Source organism: Musa acuminata, chromosome BXJ1-7, assembly GCF_036884655.1.
Source record: "Musa acuminata AAA Group cultivar baxijiao chromosome BXJ1-7, Cavendish_Baxijiao_AAA, whole genome shotgun sequence".
In the NCBI taxonomy this organism is placed as follows: domain Eukaryota; kingdom Viridiplantae; phylum Streptophyta; class Magnoliopsida; order Zingiberales; family Musaceae; genus Musa; species Musa acuminata.
Genome location: NC_088333.1, coordinates 14,400,387 through 14,420,911, shown reverse-complemented (window position 1 = coordinate 14,420,911; position 20,525 = coordinate 14,400,387). Strand labels below are relative to the sequence as shown.

Genomic DNA, 20,525 nt, shown 5'->3' with positions numbered 1-20,525 from the left:
AACGCCTGACGCCCCGGCTCTGTTATCCTTTTCTGGTAAACTCGCTTCCCGTCCCCCAACGACGTCACCCTGAACCATCTCTACCTTCCGGTGCGGTGGGCCCCAGCGTATGCCTCCCGGGGTGTACGTTGTCGGGTCTTTCCAGCCTTGTTTCTTTTTTAGGTTGATCTTCTTCATCGTGATGCTAAAGAAGGGAATGGACGGTTATGATTAGACTAAGGACGAAGCCGCTTCCAGAGTTTGTTTTGGTTGGGGTAATCTTGACTTGAGGTTGGTGGGTCCATCTCCGGGACTGCAAAGTTCTTTGGCCGGGCATTCTCTCATGTCCCTTCATCAAATTAATCTTATGATATATTTTCTTGAAGATTTTGAATTATTGGGAATGTCCGGTACCGTAAAGGGTATCGTCTATAAAATTTTATAGGATACTTACATTATTTAATACAAGGATGGTAGATTATGAACAAACATATTTGATATCAGAATAAAGTTTGATTCCAGTTTTTACTGGTACGTATAAATTTATCATCAGCATAATTAAAGAGTAAAAAATAAAAATAAATTTTGTAAAATTTTACATCAGGTTTGAAATTAAATCCTACAAAATTTTTACAAATATTATTTACAGAAAATAAGATAAACCCAAAAGGGCTACTATGACGATGTCAAGCGCTTGTGTCCTGACGTCGACATGGGACCCACGATGCGTGCGAGGGAACAGAGTCGTGTTCCCTGTCTCGGCTGAGGCAGGCAGGTGATGTCCACCCGTCACGATCTCCGTGGCCCAGGACCGCGTAACGAGATGATAGAATCGTGTTCCCTGCCTCAGCCGAGGCAGGCAGGTGATCTCCACCCATCAAATGATCCCGAAAACATCCCCGGAGGGCCCACACGGCCAGTGCAAGCATATCCACGTAAGCCGATGTCATACGGGGACCCGCCTGGTCAAGTGAGCCCCACCGTGGCCCCGTGGCTTGGGTAATCGACTCACTAGCATGTGCACATGAAACTAATTTCCTACATACTAAAAGTAAAATTATGATATGAAATATCATATGTTGGACTTACAACTCAGGCTACAAGTTATTAGATTTGGATGTCTCTTCCCACTCTCAATGATGACTACTTGTCGTGCTCTGCTCCACTATCTGAGTGCTCTTTTCTTTGGCTCACACTTCCTACATTGTAGCAGCAATTGCAAATATTAATGATATATGCAAAGTATCAAGTAGCTGGATCTACGAACTGCTTATATCATTTGTATTCTTGTTTTTATTTCTTAGTTGTAGGCATAGTTCAAAATGTAGATCATACTAATATGTATCCATTGATATTTACAGTTTCGATAAAAACTCAACAATAAAATATTAAATCTAATTTAATTAATAAAAATAAATAAATAAAGATTAGAATTTATTCGGAATCCTATTTGAGCTATCCTAAGAAACACAAAGATAAACAAAAAATTATTTTTTATTTAAGCTCAAGTGACATATCTTCTCTTTATATAGAAGAGAAAAATATATAAGGATCATGATGATCATACTATAATGGCTATGTGTAATTATAGCTATTATTTTAAGATTTTTTTTATTTTTTAAAAAATAAAATATCTATTAATCTTTCATGAATTATATAATTTTTTAGTAAATAAATTTATTAAAATACAAAATATTTATTAAAATAAGTTGTTCGGTGCTCATGGGCGAAGTACAACTCAAAACTTCACTTAGTATGAGAAAATAAAGTGAATCAAGTTTTTAACTATGTTTTTTAACTTAGATTTTAACTACCACACATATAATTTTGATTATTTATGAGAATTTTTATAAATTACCCAAGTCCTTAGTTGTAGCCATATATGGTCACTCTTATATAAGGAGAGTAGTGTATAGAATTACAATCTTATGAGAAAAAAAATCTTTAAATCTCATTAACAGTTATACTCATCATATACCTCTACGAAGGAGCAATAAATAATCTTCATAGGAATACGGGTTAGGGTTAAATGCTATTTATGCACTAATATGCTTTCATTCTTTATTTTTTAATTCACTCCTTGGTTAATCAATCCTTATTATTACCACATCAAACCTTATTTAGGGAGTCTCCTATTATAATGGTTAGTTCCATAATTGGAATACTCATTATATGCTAACCAATCCTTTTGATGATATTAGGATAATAGTCCTTTCATTTTTATTTTATGTCTTTATAAAGACTATCATGTTATTATATAGTTTGTGATTAGTTCGTTAGTACTTTACGTTAGTAAGGGTCTCCTCTCCATGTGTCTAAGCTATTGGTTGACATGTGGTCGACCTAATATCTCATAAGTAGTATAAGTAGTATAGTAAATAGGCATATTGATTTGATCTTAATCAATGATAATTTCAATCCGTATAACAAATAGATATAATGACTCAAGATTAGCAAGAGAGATTATGATAGATTTTTATACCTCTATTACTAAACAAATTGTGTAATGCCCCGAGGCACACTAAGCAATCTAAGTCCAACCTATTCGATCATGTTACTAGCTTAAGCATAAGAAGGGTATTATCGAGAATATCTCAACTTAGTTTTGTAGGCATCAAACGTCCAACTCGATGAGCTCCACCTCGACGGATTCAAGTCAACTTTTGGCTTAGACAATCAAAATCTACTCTAATAGTTTGGCGTTAAAAGGAGGGCCAACCATTCTATCTCAAGGAAACCTTATGAGTTTGTCTTGGATAAACCTTAAAGATTTGAATCTCTCAAATATCAACAGATCAACTCCGATAATCTCGAATGCTTCTTTTCCAAAATTTTCAATTTTGATTATCTTAAATCAAGGTCCATTAGGGGGTGTCTATCGATCAAAGTCCTCTCCCTATACTTAGATCCCCATCCTTTTTTATTGCTCTTTCAAGACTCAACATTTATCTAACCATCTCCCATGGCTACTATAATCATGACTATTATTATTAAAACTTTTCATATCCTAATCCAATAAATGTAAATTTTGATTGGAATAGTCCTTTGCTCCCTATCTTCCTCAACTTGTTTATCAAACCTACATTTACTCAACCTATCCCGACTCTTGGTCCACCTCCAATTTCCGTTCTTAAACTTGTGGTTGAGTCTTCCCCCAACTTAGGCCAAATTATTATCTGAAGCACCTCCCTTGCTTTTGGTTTAAAAGTCAATTCTTTCACCGGGGCTAAAATTTCTAAACGAATTAGTTGCTTAATCAATCGACCTCCTAATTGAGATTCGAAACTATCTTAATAAGATGGATCAATGATTAAAGGATATCTATAAAGAAATAAAGTAATGAAAATAGCCAGAAATAGATTTATATTTATAATCCTCTTTTACAAAATATATAAGTAAAGAATCAATCGTTAAGGATAGACTTCCTATGTTTGATGTCTCTGGAAATACGACTTTTTAAGGAACGACAGACTCCCTTATATACATTTTTCTTGAAGAAGCAACATATGAATCAATCGTTAAGCTCCCTTTATAGTCTATCTCCTCCCTCGCACAATTGGTCAAATAATTTAAACTTAGTTTTATCAACTATAAACTCTTACAAATGCCACCACTTCTCTCCTAGCCAAATATAAGAAGGAAAAGAATTCTTTATAGAATTACACAAGAAGGTTTAACAATTGAAGTTACACCATGGGTGGTGATGGGATCGATGACCTACCTAAGTCCAAAGGGTTGGAAGATGAAACTAAGGATGACAAATACTAACTTGATGTCAAAAACTAAAATATATACAAATTTTTTTTATTAGTATAAATTAATACATTGACGCATGTTTTATTTAATTTTACATTAAACATTTCTTGATGTTTATGTTTGATGCAATATTGTTAGTTCATATAACATTCAAATTGTGAGGGGTAAGAGTTAAATATTTTTTAAAATTATCTTAGGTAGATGCATAAATAAAATAATATTATTATGGATGTTAGCAAAGTATATATCTTGTTATAAATTACATCTTTGATATGCTAAATTTTCTTACAAATGTGGGGGCATTTCAATAGTAGTGATAATATCATATTTTTCTTTAGGAATTTATTTAACATGTGTAACTATTTACTATCTTTGTATTGTGATAAATTGTATATATTTCGGCATGCTGATTTATTGACATTGCTAGGTGTGGTAGTAATTTATTTGCGTGATTTATATCACGGAAGAAGGATTTCTATGCAACATTACATGAAACAATGGCTAATCTTGACAAGACACAACATTAATATTTGCAAAAGCACCCCATGTAACCAAGGTAAAATTAACACATAACATAATGATTGATGTAGGAACTAATAGAAGTATGCATGCAATAGTACAAGTGATTTTACATCATATAAAAAATGTCTGATGAATAATACTAAGAACCATCAAATCATAGCCTCATCAACTTATAATAGAAGGAAAATACACCTTATAATGGGTCTCAAACCCATTGAAGAATCATCTCATTGTAACATTGGGTTTCTACTTAATTTGATTTCACAAGTTTAAACCTGAATGCAATCTTATATATATGTACCAATTTCATATGACTGTGGCACCGGCCATACAACCAAGCTGAAAGAATGAGAACAGCTAGAAATAAAATAAAATATTCCAGAAATCAGATTTCTTGAAGATATTTTAATTTCATGAATAACAAACATATTACAATATTCTCTTTAATGTCTAAGATTATATTCTACGGTACATGTGAGAGTTAGTTATGACATAAAATTTAATATTCTACCGTATATGTTTATAAGTATGGTTTGCATGTATATGGTCATCACAATTAATGATTTCTTCTCCTCCTCAGCAAATCGAGACAAGTAATAGATTAAGCAATGTCACGATGAGTGGGCACGATATAAGATAAGCGTATGTGCGACTTATCATTCTTCATTATCTTAAAATTCTACCTGTTTCATGTGGTGATGATGGTATCTATCGAAAGAAAATACGTATTGCTTTATCCGAGGAAAGCAACAAATCTAAAAAAAAACACAATAGGTAACTTAATCGGATCAATCATTCCTTCAATTGTTGGGGCTAAAAACTCAATAATAATTAATAAAATAAAAAAGAATAAAATTATTCCATCACCTGGAATACATTATCCTAAGAAATTATTCCATTCCTCGAAGATGAGATCGGGATTCACCATTCCGAACATGAAGATAGGTAGCAAAATCAAAGAACATAGTATGAAAAAAAATAAAGAGAAGATTATTTTTCATATCAAACCAAAAAACAGATCTTCTCTTTATATACATTAGGATAGTAATGATCATAACGGTTGTGTATAATAATTATAGTCAATAAAAACCATTAATACATCAAATAAATAACTGACACCATTCGATAAATAAAAGATTAAAAAAAAAAATAACTAACGATTAAGAACGATCACTTACTTGACGGGATGTCTGTACAGCATAGAGAACCTTAGAGCATGGATAAGCCTCTCCTTCTTCGGTTGCCACACTCCATATGCGTTGAAGGTAGGTCATGGAGACCAGCTCACACGGTAGATAGTCAGTCCCAGAAACATTAGTTGAAGAGGGAAGGCCACCAGCTGAGATTGGTACAGGAAAAAGCTCAAGGCATTCAAAAGCTAGGGCATGACAAAGTCCTCCGGAGAGGAGGAGGACGAAGCAAGCAGGTAGGCGCAAGGGAAACAAAAATTAGGTATGACACGAATCCACTCGGTTGCTGTTGGTGCAAACAACTTTAAGCCGTGGCCTTAGGGCCGACGCGGCTCGGTTCGGGTCCGGATGACGAGGATCTCCCGGGGACATTCCTCGAGACCGCTGTGGTGGTCCGATCGAGACAGGGTCGCCGTTTCCTCCGGGCAGGAACTCCTCGCCTGCGCGTCTGGTGGGGACATTCGGCTTCGCACCTGCACAAAGGTCGGGTCGAGGTGCTCGACCCGACCCATCCGACGATCAAGTCGGATGATGGTAAAGGGGGTTTGTTCGTTCGCTCCGCCCCCCTTCTCATTCAAAATGTGAGGGTATTTTTAGGGAAGCTTACTATTTCTTGATGTGCCCGCTTGCAGGGGGTAGGCTGATAGCGTCTGACACTGGTGTTGGCGTGGCGTGAAGGACCGAGCCTGGGTAGGACGTTAATGCGTCTCGGTCGGTGTTCTGGTCCATTTGACCAGGTACTATCGGGTCGATCGAGGCGTGAGGAATCATCTGGGACAGTTGACGTTAGCCTGAGTCTTGTCGCCATTATTATCCTCATCAGTTGCATTGATTGGAGTAGTAACAAATGGATGGCTTGGAGCCGTTGCACGGGAAAGTGACTACTCCCCCAACAACTCGATTAGCGATTATTAATATTAGATGAGTCTAATATTAATATTATTAATATTAAAGGAGGGGAGAGGGGCGAATGATAAATCATTGATTTACTACTCACTCCCATAATAAAAATGAGAAAAGAGTTGAGGAGAATATTAATTATATTTTAAATTAATGAACAATCCTAGCAATTTGCTTGCGTGGCAAAGGTTCCCCTCCCTTTAATGGGGAAACAAAATGGGTATTTGTCCCATGCAAATGACATACTTATCATTGCATACTCCCAACCGATGCAAAACCCCACAACATTGGATTGGATGCATCAACAAAGCTGTCAACCAACCAAAAACTCTCTTTCTCTTATCTGTTACAAAAATTACTGCTTCTCAACTATTTGAGAATAAAGAATAACACAGAATAAAGAATTATATATATAGAAAGAATTTTGAAAAAAAAAATTATTTTTATAATTTTTTCCGTGGAAGTAAACCCTTCCACACAATCACTAATATCTAATATCTAAAATATCTTTGACTTGACAGCTAATCACTTTTTATTATTATTATTTTTTTCTTTTTTTAATGAACTGATCCATAGATAAATCGGTTTAATTATATTATTTTGTACTATATTAAAATGTTTTCAATAATAAAAAATTACTATGATGACGTGGTGTTTGTTTTTTATAATTATATACACACACATATATATATATATATATATATATACAGAGAGAGAGAGAGAGAGAGAGGTGCACTGTAGTCTCAGTTGTGGGTTTCCCCATTTGACCCCTCCCAATTGCCACAAAACATTCCTTTCCATCAACCCTTTCCATCACCGCTCTCTGCCAACCCATCTTTCCTTTTGGTTCCTCCTGTCATAGCCCCCTTCTACTTCTCTCTCCGTTGTCTCCTGCCTCATGGAGATGGGGTGAGGAGGGGCCTCGAGCATGTCGGTTTCCCCTCTGCCTTCCTCTTTCTTGTTAACTGCTTCGAGGAAGGCAGTGCACAAGGTTGCTGTTTGTGAGGGCTGAGCTCAGTTACTGGGTCGAAGCATTCTTGCAGCATGACAGTTGAGGAGAGGAAGGGGCACTTGATGCGAGAGGAAGGTGGACAGAATGATCGGTTCCCTGTCGGAATGCGTGTCCTCGCCGTGGACGACGATCCCACTTGCCTCAGGGTGTTAGAGGCTCTGCTGCTTCGATGCCGATATCATGGTTTGCATCCCTCGCTCAATTTTCTTCAGCACTGTCTTCTACATCATAAAGTCGTGTCCTTTTTCTCCTTGGAAAGGAGCTCGATTGATGATTGATCCATCATTCCCTCATGTTATGTATGTTCTGTTTCTACTGTTTCTTAGTGTAATCGGTAGGGGTAAAAGCTGAATCTGTTGATTTGGTTAAGGAAGGGTTTAATGTCGACGTTTTTGTGCCAGTTACGACGACGAATCAGGCTACTGTGGCTCTGAAGTTGCTGAGGGAGAACAGGGACAAATTTGATCTGGTTATCAGTGATGTCCATATGCCAGACATGGATGGCTTCAAGCTTTTAGAACTGGTGGGCCTTGAGATGGACCTTCCTGTCATAAGTAAGCCTAGGATGCTAATCTAAACTTCACCATCAATTTGTGCATTTTCTAGTCTTCTATGGATATTTGCCTTTCCTTGTTCTCCATGATTAGGAAGAAGCATTTGGGTTGTATCTTTGATTCTGCAAAGCCTTCGGCAGTGGGAAAAAAGGGGTTGAAGTTGCTTTCATTCAAAGACTTGCCAGACGTCTTCAGCTTTGTTTGACATTTTCAATTACGAAACTATTTATCACTATTATTTGTCGTGACATTTGCAAGAAAACACCCACTTTGTAGTCTTGCTATTCACAACAACTGAGGTGAAAAAGGAAAAGAATGGATAATACATGTATGATTATTTTAGCATCATCTGAGTCATGACCTTTGGCAATTAGTGTTTCTGTTAGTTTTACATAATAATTGAACTCCAGACTGTTAATGCAAGAAAAAAATTCAATGTAGTGCTTTCGGTGAATGGTGAGACCAAAACGGTGATGAAAGGCATAGCACATGGTGCTTGCGACTACCTTCTGAAACCTGTTCGGATCGAGGAGCTGAAGAATATATGGCAGCATGTAGTTAGGAGGAGGAAGTTCAGTCACAAAGATTATAGTAATTTTGATAATGGGGAGGAGTCTGAGAGGCATCAAATCGTCAGCAGTGAAGGAGGGCAAGATCTGAACGTCAGTGGGTCAGCCAATCAAAATGGGAAGCTAAGCAGGAAGCGGAAGGACCAAAATGAGGAAGATGAAGATGATTGTGAGGAGAATGTCCATGAGAATGAAGACTTAACCACTCAGAAAAAGCCAAGGGTTGTTTGGTCTATTGACCTACACCGGAAGTTCGTAGCTGCTGTTAACCAGTTGGGAATTGACAGTAAGAATTTCTTTTTAACAAAAAAAGCCTTTCTTTCTGGAATCTACTTGAATTTTACACACACTATGGATACCACTGCATTATGTTATTGTGGCTTTTTCTGATGCAGAGGCTGTGCCTAAGAGGATACTTGAGCTCATGAATGTTGAGAGGCTCACAAGAGAAAATGTTGCAAGCCATCTACAGGCATGACATTAATTGTCTGTTTTTCTTTCCATTTTTGATGAAACTTGTATGCTAGACTAGAGGAGTTACTGATTTACTAAAATTTACTGAAATTCTTGCTCTTATATATAGAAAAAAGATATAGATAGTTGCCACAATGATCCCTTCAGATAATGGCAAACCGATCAAAGGTTCCACATATGATCATGTCCTGAAAAAGGGCAAATTTTCTGACTCAGTTGTCAGTTCTTTATTTGAAAGAGTGTGAATTCTTGAAGTACTCTGACAGTCCTGCTTGATTTCTTGCGTCTTTGTGATTTCTTGAAGTGCTCTGAGTTCATGTTCTCATTGCAGAAGTATAGGCTTTACCTGAAAAGACTCAGTACTGTGGCAAGCCAACAAGCTAACATGGTTGCTACTTTTGGAGGTAGTGACCCCTCCTATCTACACATGAGTTCATTGGACGGATTTGGGAGCTTGCATGTGTTGGCTGCTTCAGGCCATTTGCCAGCCCTTACATCACTCCAATCAAGTAAAGTGCTTGATAGAGCAATTACAGGTGGCTTGGGAAATCATGGATTTACTTCTTCCAGAATAGTTCAAGTTGGGCATAACAACACAAGCACTCCTTGCAATGATTTAAACAGATTTCAACATATCAATCTTCCTGGCAACCAACATGGCAGTTTATTGCAGGGGATTCCCACAACATTGGAACTGGAGCAACTGCAACCTAGAAGAATTCAGGAAGCAAACAGTCAGTTTCCTGGAGGTTTCTCTGACAATAAACTAGCTACTGCTACACCCGGCAGCTCTTTTGTCAATGGGACAAACAGCAGTTTTATATCACAAACACTTCAGCAGCAGGCACATCCCAGGAGATTTATCAATCACTCTTCAATTAGAGCAACACCTATAAGCACACACCCTTTCCATGTGGGTTCTGAATGTTCCTCACGTTTTCCTGATCTTGGTAGATGCAAAGACACCGGGAAATGTGCTGTTCCGTTGACTGCTTATGCCACCAATACTTCATCAATGGGTTCCTTTACTACTGATGATGAGTCACAAAGAGACAACAACATTCCAACTATTTCTTCCACTAGTTTTATGGCGGCACCTCCACGGGACCCTTCGATAGGAAGAGATAGACAATGCCAAGCTAACTCTTCTATTGCGAGGACAATGCTATTGCCAACAACTATGGATAGAGAGATGAAATTTGTCAATTTCAGCAGTGCAGGCAACTCTAAAGAGAGACTAGAGCCAAAAGATGTTTACATAGATGAAAATGATGTCACGATTGGTTCTTTCTCAAGTTCTACTATGTCCAATAATTTCATGATCGATCCATTTTCTGGGAATCAAATAATGAACAACAGCCATTATAACAAAAGAATGGATAAAAATATCATTTCCCTTACAACTGCTAGTTCATCAATTCTTCGAGAAAATTTCAAGATTGATGATTCAATTGTTGATGATCCACAGAAGGACAAGTACGATTTGGAGATAACAAAGTTGCAGGGAGGAATAGTCTTAGGTGGTTGCAATCTTGATGATCTTGTTAATTCTTCCATGATCAAACCGGTAAGGCCTTTTATTCATTTATTTACAGCTTTGCTTGTCTAAATTTTACTTTCCATCAAAAGTTCATGATTCTAATTATTAGTGATGCTTATTTATCATTCAGTATCTGGTTACAAGGATAAACTGGAAAGCTACTCGATGAAAGGCTTTATTTTGTAAACAAATAACCCGATGTTAATTTAGAATAAATTTGAACATTGTCAAGCGGGCCCCTATTCACCGTACTTCTTTGATTATGTACAGTAGATTACTAAAACTGTTGACATAGGATACTAAATATTGCTAAAAAATAGAATTACATGAAAAAAGAGCACATAGTTGTTATCGATCTCGCCTTCTGCTTATATCATTATATAAATGAATATTTCTTTTTAGGCTCTTAATTCCGTTTTATCTTTGCAATTATTTGTGCAACTTTAGTTTTGGTGTTTCCATTGGTTAATTTATTAATGTTTCTTTTATCTGAAGTGATATTTTCCCTTATGAATAGTTGAGGTTCAACTAACATAGGGCTTTTAATTATTTATATTATTTGCATGTACCGCACTGATGCATATAGTTTCAGTGAACATTCTCAAACTAGTACATCATTTTGTGAACAAATTAGCATATATAGTAGCACAATCTTCTTGGTCATGGCAAGACAATTTGATGATTTAATTGGAGGTGGCTATTGTTTATTTCGGTTGTCTAAATATGTCCAGCGGAGGTTGAAATGAGATCACTGTTCATCCTCCTGATATGTCTTTGCAATACTTGCAAGTTTATTTGAACGGGGGTTATATTTTGACCTAAACACAGCTTCAGGTCCTGAGAAGTACCACAATAGAATTGCTTCTATTTCCTTAGTTTCTTCTTATTTCAATGTCTTCTTTTAGGCTGTTTGCATTGTGTGGAGACTTACTTTGATCCATTAAGTTCACTGTCCATATTGCATGCTTTTCATATTTGTGTTTTTGTGTTTTTTGCAAATTTTCATATTTGTGTTATTATTCTTGATTGTCAAGTTGCTATATGTGCTATGCAGGAAAGGGATGAACTTAGCTTGATGGATAGTGATACTGGATGCGACTTTTATCCTCTAGGTGCTTGCATGTGACATCTCTGGTTAGTTAGGATTCTTCTTGCTGTTGTCCAGTAGAGAAGATTGTATTATTATGTAGTTAGCTTTCGAGGTAAAAGATTCAATCTGCCATTGCTTTTGATGTTCTTTGCTCTGTAGATGGTTGGGACTATCATTAGATAAAATATAGGTGGCAGAGACGGAATTTTGTTGTCACAAATCTTGGAACATAAATTGATAATTAAAGTTTAAAATAGTAATTGCTATGCATTGTTCAAAACCACATGTTAGTAATTGCTATGCATTGCTATGCCTGCTGGTTATTAATCAATAGAATCAGAGGTCCTTTGTCTATAGAGCTGTGAGATCCTCCACTGGTTGTGCTTATCATGTATGCCATGCAGATCATATGGTGCAACTTTGTCACCAAGTAGCACCTTGTTTCTATATGGTTTCTATGGCAGGCTTTGCACTATTTGTTTGTTTCATGTATCATCGAGATACTCAAGATCTTGAAGATAATGTGGGAGGCTCAGATAACCAGTGAATTAGTTACTGGTCTTGGAGGTTCTTGTGATACGAGGCATTATAAAGCTGACCACAAATCTGTTGCTGACATGAGGCAACAAGTTTAAATGAAATCACTGCTTTCTGTGAATGATTCCTGTGTCCATTTCATGTGTGTGAAGAGTGATTTTATGTGATTTCAATTGATGCGTCAAGGGGGTTTGGAACTTCTTGAGTGGTGCAGGTGATTGTTTCTTATTGGATGTGGTTATGGTTGGCTTGTTTTATTGTTGTTTGCCCACAGAACAAAGTTAATCTTCAGCTTGGGTTGGTAACATCAGAGTTGTTCTTCACATAAATGTAGGTGATCAACCCATTCCAATGTTCATTGAACAGTCTTCTCAAATTCTCATCAAGTTTGTTCCTCCTGTAGTTTTATCAAGATATCTGCAGTGACAGATTTGAGAGATGCTCAAAATGATCAGTGCTTCCTGTCCACACCAGGAGATGGATGTACATCATTCAGCATTAATCTCCTATTTCCTGCTCATAAAGGATTTGAATATATACCATTAGAGTTTTTAAACCTTTCTATACAATGAAGGTGTATATTGTCTATGTCAGTAAGCGAATTTTATGCTGAAATAAATGCATCATGTATTATTTGGTTTATTTAGTATTTATTATTTTTTAATATCTATAACTAAATTTTTATAATTGAAGGATATTTAAATGATCATGTTCGGAACGATGAATATAAAAAGATTCGTTGTGACGATAGAAGTGAAGAAGTTAGTGTGATTTTAGATTATATATATATATATATATATATATATATATATATATATATATATATATTATATTCATCTCATGTGAACTTGATTATTTGATTATTTATAAAAGCGGTCATAACTATAGTCAAATAAATTTTTTTCTTACTAGAAAAGATAAAATTATTTGTATGAATGTAAGAAAAAAGATAGTAAAAATTTTAGTAAAATTATATGGTGAAATTTTAAAAATGACAATATAAACACTTTTAAGAAGAGGTGGAAAAGGGTGATGACTTGGAATTTAAATGAAGATAATATTAATATTATTTAGACTACGATGACTAATCAATAAGATTAGGAGCATAAAAAAGGATATTCTTGGTGAAACTAAATAGAGGGATAACTTTTAAGAGAGAATTAGATGTGGTGAATGAAAGTTCAAAAATTAACTCTACTAAAAAAAAATCATATTTTAAAGATTAACAAAAATTATAAAAATAAAAAAGATATAAAGAATCTAAAAAAAATGTTAAAAAAGTGATTAGGATATTAAGATATAAAACTTATGATAATTTTTATAATAAAATGAGTACTCAAGATGGTGAAAAAGATATATATATTAAATTAGTAAGGCCAGAAAAAGAAAACGTAAGAATTGAAATAATATTAGATACATTAAAAATGATGATCAAAGAATACTTGTTAAACATAACAAGATTGGGAAAGATAAAAAATTATGTTTATATATTATTTAATAAATATTTTATACAGGATTAGATTTAATAATAAATAATAGTGATAGATTTAATAATCATGAATTTATTCATAAAAGTAAAGCTAATGAAGTAAAAGAAATTAAAAAAACTGAAAAGCTTAGTGTTGGGTTGAGGCTTGAAAAAAATTAGGAACTAGAGTAGCCTAATTAACTATCTTATTTAATAAAATCATAAGATTCATAAGAATGATTATTGAATGAAGAAAGAGTTTTTCAGTACCAATTTATAAAAATAAGGGTGACATATAAAATTATGTAATTTATAAAGGAATTGAAGTGAGGAGTTATACTATAAAACTTTAAGAAAAAGTTATCGAAAGTAAGATAAGATTAAAAATAAATATATATAAAAATTAATTTGATTTTATACTTAAAAGATCAATCATAAAAGATATTTATTTATTAAAATAATTAATAGAAATATATAGGGAGCAAAAAAAAGATTTATATATAATTTATTGATATTATTAAAGATTTTTATGATAATGTAGTTTTAGTATTAAATTATAGGGAATATGTCTATTAGCATAGGATTATAAGAAGGATCCGTACTAAATCCCTACTTTTTCACATTAATAATAAATAAAATTATTAGTCACTTATGTAATAAACCTTCGTAGCATATGTTATTTGCTGATGAAAGCCTAAGTAAAATTAACTATAAACTTGAGTTATAGAGTTAGAATTAAAGGTTTTAATTAAGTGAGATCAAACTTGAATATATAAAATATAATCTTAGTGATTCTAAAAATAAATAAGAAAATATAATTAAATTGGATGGATAAGAAGTCATCTTTCAATAAAAACTTTAGGTATCTTGAATCAATTATTCAACAAAATAAAGAGATCGATAAAAATATTATTTATAGAATAAAAATAGGATGGTTAAAATAACGAGGGGTGTTTGGAGTCCTGTGTGATCATCAAATACATTTGAGATAAAAAAAATTATAAAATAATTATGGGACTAATAGTGTTTTATGAATCCGAGTGTTGAGCAATAAAAAAAGAATATATACAAAAAAAATTATATTATCGAGATGAGAATATTGAGATAGATACGTAAAGTTAAAGAAAAAAAATATTTTTATTTATGAATAATTAGATATCAATTTGATAGAAAATAAAATAAAAAAATTATTTAAAATGATATGAGCATGCATGCACTTAAGAATAGTCAAAAGATTTGATGCAAACCAACTACCCTGTCAAGGTGATTATTTCATAACATTTTACCAATGTTAGGAATAACAAGTTTATAGTTAGTCTCATACTCATGCTACATTATTATGGATGATGAACAAACAGAGAAAGTTCATCTATTGCCACCATTCATAAGATGAAATCAAAAGCACCAAAGCCACCCCACTGTACAACTTAATAGTCATGGAAATTGATAGGAGAAGCAACAACAGATGGAAATGACTTTTCCCATATCACTGAAATAACTGAATCTTTTCTACGGAGTTTAGCTGCAGCATATTAGTTTTCAGACAAACTCGTTCAAACACGAACAACATTTTAGATAACCGTGGCACCTCCTTTCTCCGGTTTGATTGTTGCTATGATATAAATACCAGTAAGATGACTTGAAATGGGCAAGCAGCAGAAGAAAAGAAAATAAATTGAGAACTATGCTTCCTGCCAGCCGAGTTGACGGGCCCGCCGCTCCCACATTGCTGTAATCTTCTTTTCCTTCCTCAGGGCTGCCTCGGCTCGCTCTCTTGCCTCCTCACAGATCTCCGTTGCAGCAATGCACTTCTCGGCCTCTTTCTGGTATTGAGAAGCCAATCTTTTGGCATCGACAAGGGTTGCATTCATGTGGTGGGCATGTTCCTGAGCAACAGCCTCTTGTAGCTTTAGTTCCTCCGTAAGGAGATCCACAAAATGCTTCTCCATCTCCTTGCTAAGCTCAGGATCATTTTTCCCGCAGTCTGCCATGTTAAATGATGTATTTGAAATAAGTTAACAAGAGATGAACTTGTAATAATGGATTCATAATGTTAACAAGTTTGATAACAATTAATTACATGGTAGAATTATAATGCCAGGACTTGCTGAAAATGAAAGGCCATGAGTGAACAAATGATAGCAAACACATTGCCAACAAAAAAATATAGCTATTTCATCTTAAGAATACCACATCACCACTTATTTTTAGGGACTCGACATGTTCTTACCATTCATCTTAGCAAAATCTCCAGTACTTGAAGCAATCTCAGACATGTTATTTGTCACTATGAACCATATTAATGAACGGTGCCTTGCAATGATTTGAATCTTTTTGTGATGACATTTGGTTCAAGATAATTAACAAACAGCTCCATCTTCTTCTAATTGACTTCACCTCATACAAAAAATCTATCACAAAATGTATCCAGTTTCTGTAGGCCAAACAAAGTAATGAAAGTGTTTTTAACAACCACATAAAATCCTATCTGATGTTGTGCCAAAAAAATGATACAGAAACTAATTCCATTATTGCAAACAAAACTCTGTGAAAAGCAGTATCAAATTTCTTCCTCCACCACAGAGAGAAAAGAAGGATTACGTTTTGGCATATATACCATTCAACATACTTGTGTTGATGGGCATATTGCATTTGCACATATTCCTGAAATTTATTGTATTTGTACACATTCCCCTCTATGGTGTTTCCACAAATGATACTTCCCATCACAAGGGATCTGCATCTTTAATGCAGCAGGTGTAGTTGTTCTAAAACATGGCTTGCACAGGAACACTTGGCATTACTTTGGACTTATAGGCAAGAGATCAACAAAAGTTTTATGCTTTTAAGTTTTAACACAAACCCAAAAACCAAGTGGGAAAATGAGAAATGAAGAATTTTTCAAGGCTATGAAAAATCATATAGATTGAGCCGAAAAAAGTCAAAAAGGAATACAAACTAAAATGCAAAGAAGAGGTTCAACTAAGGGAACTTGAGGATCATGATATGCATGAAAACAGAATAGTGAGTATTCACTACCAGAAGATCTTACATAGAAGATATAACATGGCAGAATATCAATCTGATCTTTTTATTAGCTTAAGAAAGATAGATCCAGATAAAAAAGTGTAGGGATAAAGCTGAGTACAACTGAAATAAAGGGGAAAAGAATAAATATGCTACCATTACTCTGAAAATAATTTGCTCTCCAGGATATTTATTGTCTTACACTACGCACATGGGTATTTACCAACTACTGAATCAATACTGTACACAAGAAAAGGGCATAAAATATACACACACACACACACACAAATATATATATATATATATATATATATATATACACACACATACATATATATATATACATACATATATATATATATAAATACATATATATATATATATATATATTTATATATAACACTCATATATTTTCTATAACAGACAGGTTTTAGTTATGCTATATTCACAATTGCTTCTCTTGTGAGACATATGCCTGCCTTTTATGGAGTTAGTTATTGAGCTTTACACAGACTGAATGGATCTTATGTCCTACTATGGCTTAATGTGACACTCTAGTATGTGTTGTGCTTTGTATAAAAAAGGAAATTAATATAACTGCTGTATGGGTGCATCAATTTCCCCAAGCTTTGTATGTAACTCTCCAAAATGAGTTGATCAAGTCATTTGGCAGAGATATGAAAACTTAATAGATTTTTTTTTCCTTTAAAAAAAATTAATATCATACTACCTCAAATAGGACAATTCTACACAGGAGTGTCAATGTTGTAGGCTAAACAAATCAATGAACCCATCTAATCTAAAATGAATTAGCAGATGCCTGGATGGTATGCCTAACATTATATCAGCATTATTATATCATGAAAAGTAGATCAGCAGACAGAACAAGAGTCAATGTGCACTATAGAATGCTTAGCTTTTATACTTAAACAAGCAGGAAATGTCAAGAAATAATACATAAAAAGGAATGATAGAAGGGCTTGCTACGGGTTACAAGCTAGATAACAGCAGTGACTTAATCGAATAATATATGATAGGCATACGTTGTTATTGAAGTATATTGCTAAAAAGTACTCCTTTAAAACATGAAGTAGTTTTTGGTCGATTAGAAAATAGGAAGTGCAACAAGCAACATTACTCGTAATCTAAATTCACATACTACAATATACCAAATCTTGAAAACTAAAACCTCCTATTAGAAATTCATTTGTCTCCATACTAGTTAATTTTCTTAATGTAAGTAAAGCAGCCTACACACTTCAGTAATTTTTGAAATCAAGACTATGAAAAACATAGATTAATGTTGAAGCAGCAAAAAAAAAAAAAGCCATTTGTATAACAGGAACAAAGCCAATAATGCAAAGATTGACCAACACAACCAGTGAAGTTGAATAGATTATAGAAATCAAGAAATATCCTAGCAGATAATACTTTGGCATGAAAACTGACTGAACTCTTTACTAAATAAGGATGATAACAGTGATGGAGACTGGAGGATTTTCAATCTCATTAGCTACAATTTTGTCTCAAAATACTGTGGAGGCCCATATCCTTGAGAAGACCTAGTATTCTTTGAAAATGTGCTGAACAAAACTGTAAAGACAACTAACAAGGCTCATCATAAGACATGTTTTATTCATCCATATAATATCCGTCTTATAATATGATGGGAAACTATTACAATTAGCTTAGGCTTGTGATTTCTTTTCTGTGGTAATTGCAGGATGCTACTTTCTCTTCTAAACAAACACCTATAACACATAGCTACGACACTAAATCTGTTAGAACACTAAGCCCTCTTTGAAAATGTGCTAAGTAACACTGTAGAGACATCTACCATGCACATCGTAAATCATGTTTTATTCATCCATGTAATATAGAGACAGAAAACTGTTCGAAATAGCTTAGGCTTATGATTTATTTTCTGTGATAATTGCATGATGCTATTTTCTGTCAGCACGAACATGTCAAGAATATAGATATGTGAAGACTACTGTAATGTCTAAACTAATGAGAGGGAAATAAGTGGCTTAGTACCAATCATTCAAGTCATTCATCAAAGGAAATGATTACTGAGAATTAGTAACATACTTCAAGTTCTCCAATGTCACTAAAGCATAAATTCATAGAAACTCTCATACCTGTAACAGAGAGGTTCAGCAACCCTGAAAAGAGAAAGAAAAAAAAGAAGAAGGATGATTATATTAATAGCCTTGCAAAAGAGTACCAGTTTACAAAATTCAAGTAAACAGCAGCAGCAAGAGACATCTCAAATAACATCAACTATCAGCTACCAAGCTTACTCTGAAAAAACATTCATACAAGATAGAATGGGATCATAGATCCACCTTCTCCAAGTTGTTACCAAGTTAAAGTTAATCCAAAAATTAAAATATATCTAGCGAAGAGGGAAATTACAAGCTCTACTGCAAGGAGCAATATTCACTGTGGGGGCACATAAACCAAGCACAGTGGAACTCACCCCAACAAATATACATCAGACGCATGCCTCATAAATGATCACAGATGGAAAGGTAGGCTTATGTGATTCAATCACGTGGCTGAAGCAAGGCCAAATAACTTCTTAGACCAATGCAATGAACAAAATTTACTCATAGATTGTTTTCTGGTAAAAAAAGGATATCAAAATACTTATTGAAATTTGCGGTTAGTAATTTTTGCTACATTCACATGACGCCAATCAAAGAACTAGAAGTTCAATAATAATGGAAGAAGAAAAGAAAGAACATACTTGAAAATTCCAAGGATATATTAGACTGGGGCAGGCACAAGCAATGATTGCAAGCCTATCATACACATCACTTCTTACAACTACCATAAAATCAATAAAAGAGAATTAAATATCCTAGATCACATTTCTCTTCGGAATGCATCATGACAGTCTACCATCCTCTTCAAGTTTACCAGAGAGGCCAAGGATAATTTGTAAGATCATAAATATATATATCATGATCTTACAGAAGTATAAAAACCCACATGTCTTGAAAATCTAATCTTCCATCCAACATGACAAATTTTCTAAGATGACCAAAGAGACTGGAAAATAGTAAGACTTGAAACTCTCGATGGACATATAAACGATTCAAGCAAACAGTTATAGAAAGTTTTGTCGCAACAAGAGATCTGAATGCAAAAATTGGCGTGATGGCATCAGAAAACTGCATAGTCCCCAAAGCTAGAATGAACCATTGTACATGCAAGATACACCCCGAAGGAACCGCATGCAAGATACCCACAATTTTCATCAACAACAATCTCAACCCAACCAAAAAAATTTTCCACCAGATCCATCCTTCCCTTGGAATCGAACCGGCAATCGCTCATATCCAGGACCCAGATCAGGATCAGAACAAGAAAAAGATCACGGCAGCATAAGAAATTCATAGTAACTGCCAAGAAAGCGCACGATTCGAGAGAGAAATAGGAGAAGGGGGGTGGGGAGAAAGAAAGATCACCCGGGGCAATGGCGTCGAGGGATAAGGGAGGCGGGCAATCACAGACGCAAGGCGCGCATCCGGGATGAGAAGAAGAAGAAAGGGACTGGGTGGAGGCGAAGCCCTTCTTGAACCTCCAGTAGAGTGCGGGGCCGGAGACGCAGAGCGCCGAGGCGACGGCGAAGACCACCAGTAAGCACTTGAGGCAGGCCCCCGACGGCCGAGCTGCGCTCGACATCGTTTCGCCCTCTTCTTTACCTCTCGTTTCTTCCTTCTCCCTTACTCCGCAGGCGAGACGGCGAGTGAGCGTGTGGGTGGGTGGGTTCAGTGGCGATAGCTCGACGCGGAGTTCTCCATCTTCATGACTCGATGTGTTGCTCTTTTATTTCCTCTTTAACGATGCGAGCGGGTTCTCTCGATTCCTACCCAGTGACATCTCACCGCATGCGGGA

General features: G+C 35.0%; 2 protein-coding genes across 2 annotated transcripts; one reads left to right on the top strand and one right to left on the bottom strand.

Moving 5' to 3' along the window:
• The first annotated feature begins 7,113 nt into the window (after positions 1-7,113).
• On the top strand, positions 7,114-11,866 carry LOC103974433 (two-component response regulator ORR22). Its single transcript, XM_009389268.3, has 6 exons — positions 7,114-7,542; positions 7,761-7,913; positions 8,355-8,768; positions 8,878-8,954; positions 9,288-10,523; positions 11,551-11,866. The coding sequence occupies exons 1-6, from the start codon at positions 7,392-7,394 to the stop codon at positions 11,620-11,622; spliced, it is 2,103 nt and encodes a 700-aa protein (XP_009387543.2). The 5' UTR covers positions 7,114-7,391; the 3' UTR covers positions 11,623-11,866.
• Positions 11,867-15,055: 3,189 nt separating this feature from the next.
• On the bottom strand, positions 15,056-20,449 carry LOC103974435 (uncharacterized). The gene is made up of 3 exons (XM_009389269.3): positions 20,095-20,449; positions 18,760-18,783; positions 15,056-15,575 (listed from the first exon to the last, which is right to left on the bottom strand). The coding sequence occupies exons 1-3, from the start codon at positions 20,309-20,311 to the stop codon at positions 15,274-15,276; spliced, it is 543 nt and encodes a 180-aa protein (XP_009387544.1). The 5' UTR covers positions 20,312-20,449; the 3' UTR covers positions 15,056-15,273.
• Positions 20,450-20,525: the final 76 nt, after the last annotated feature.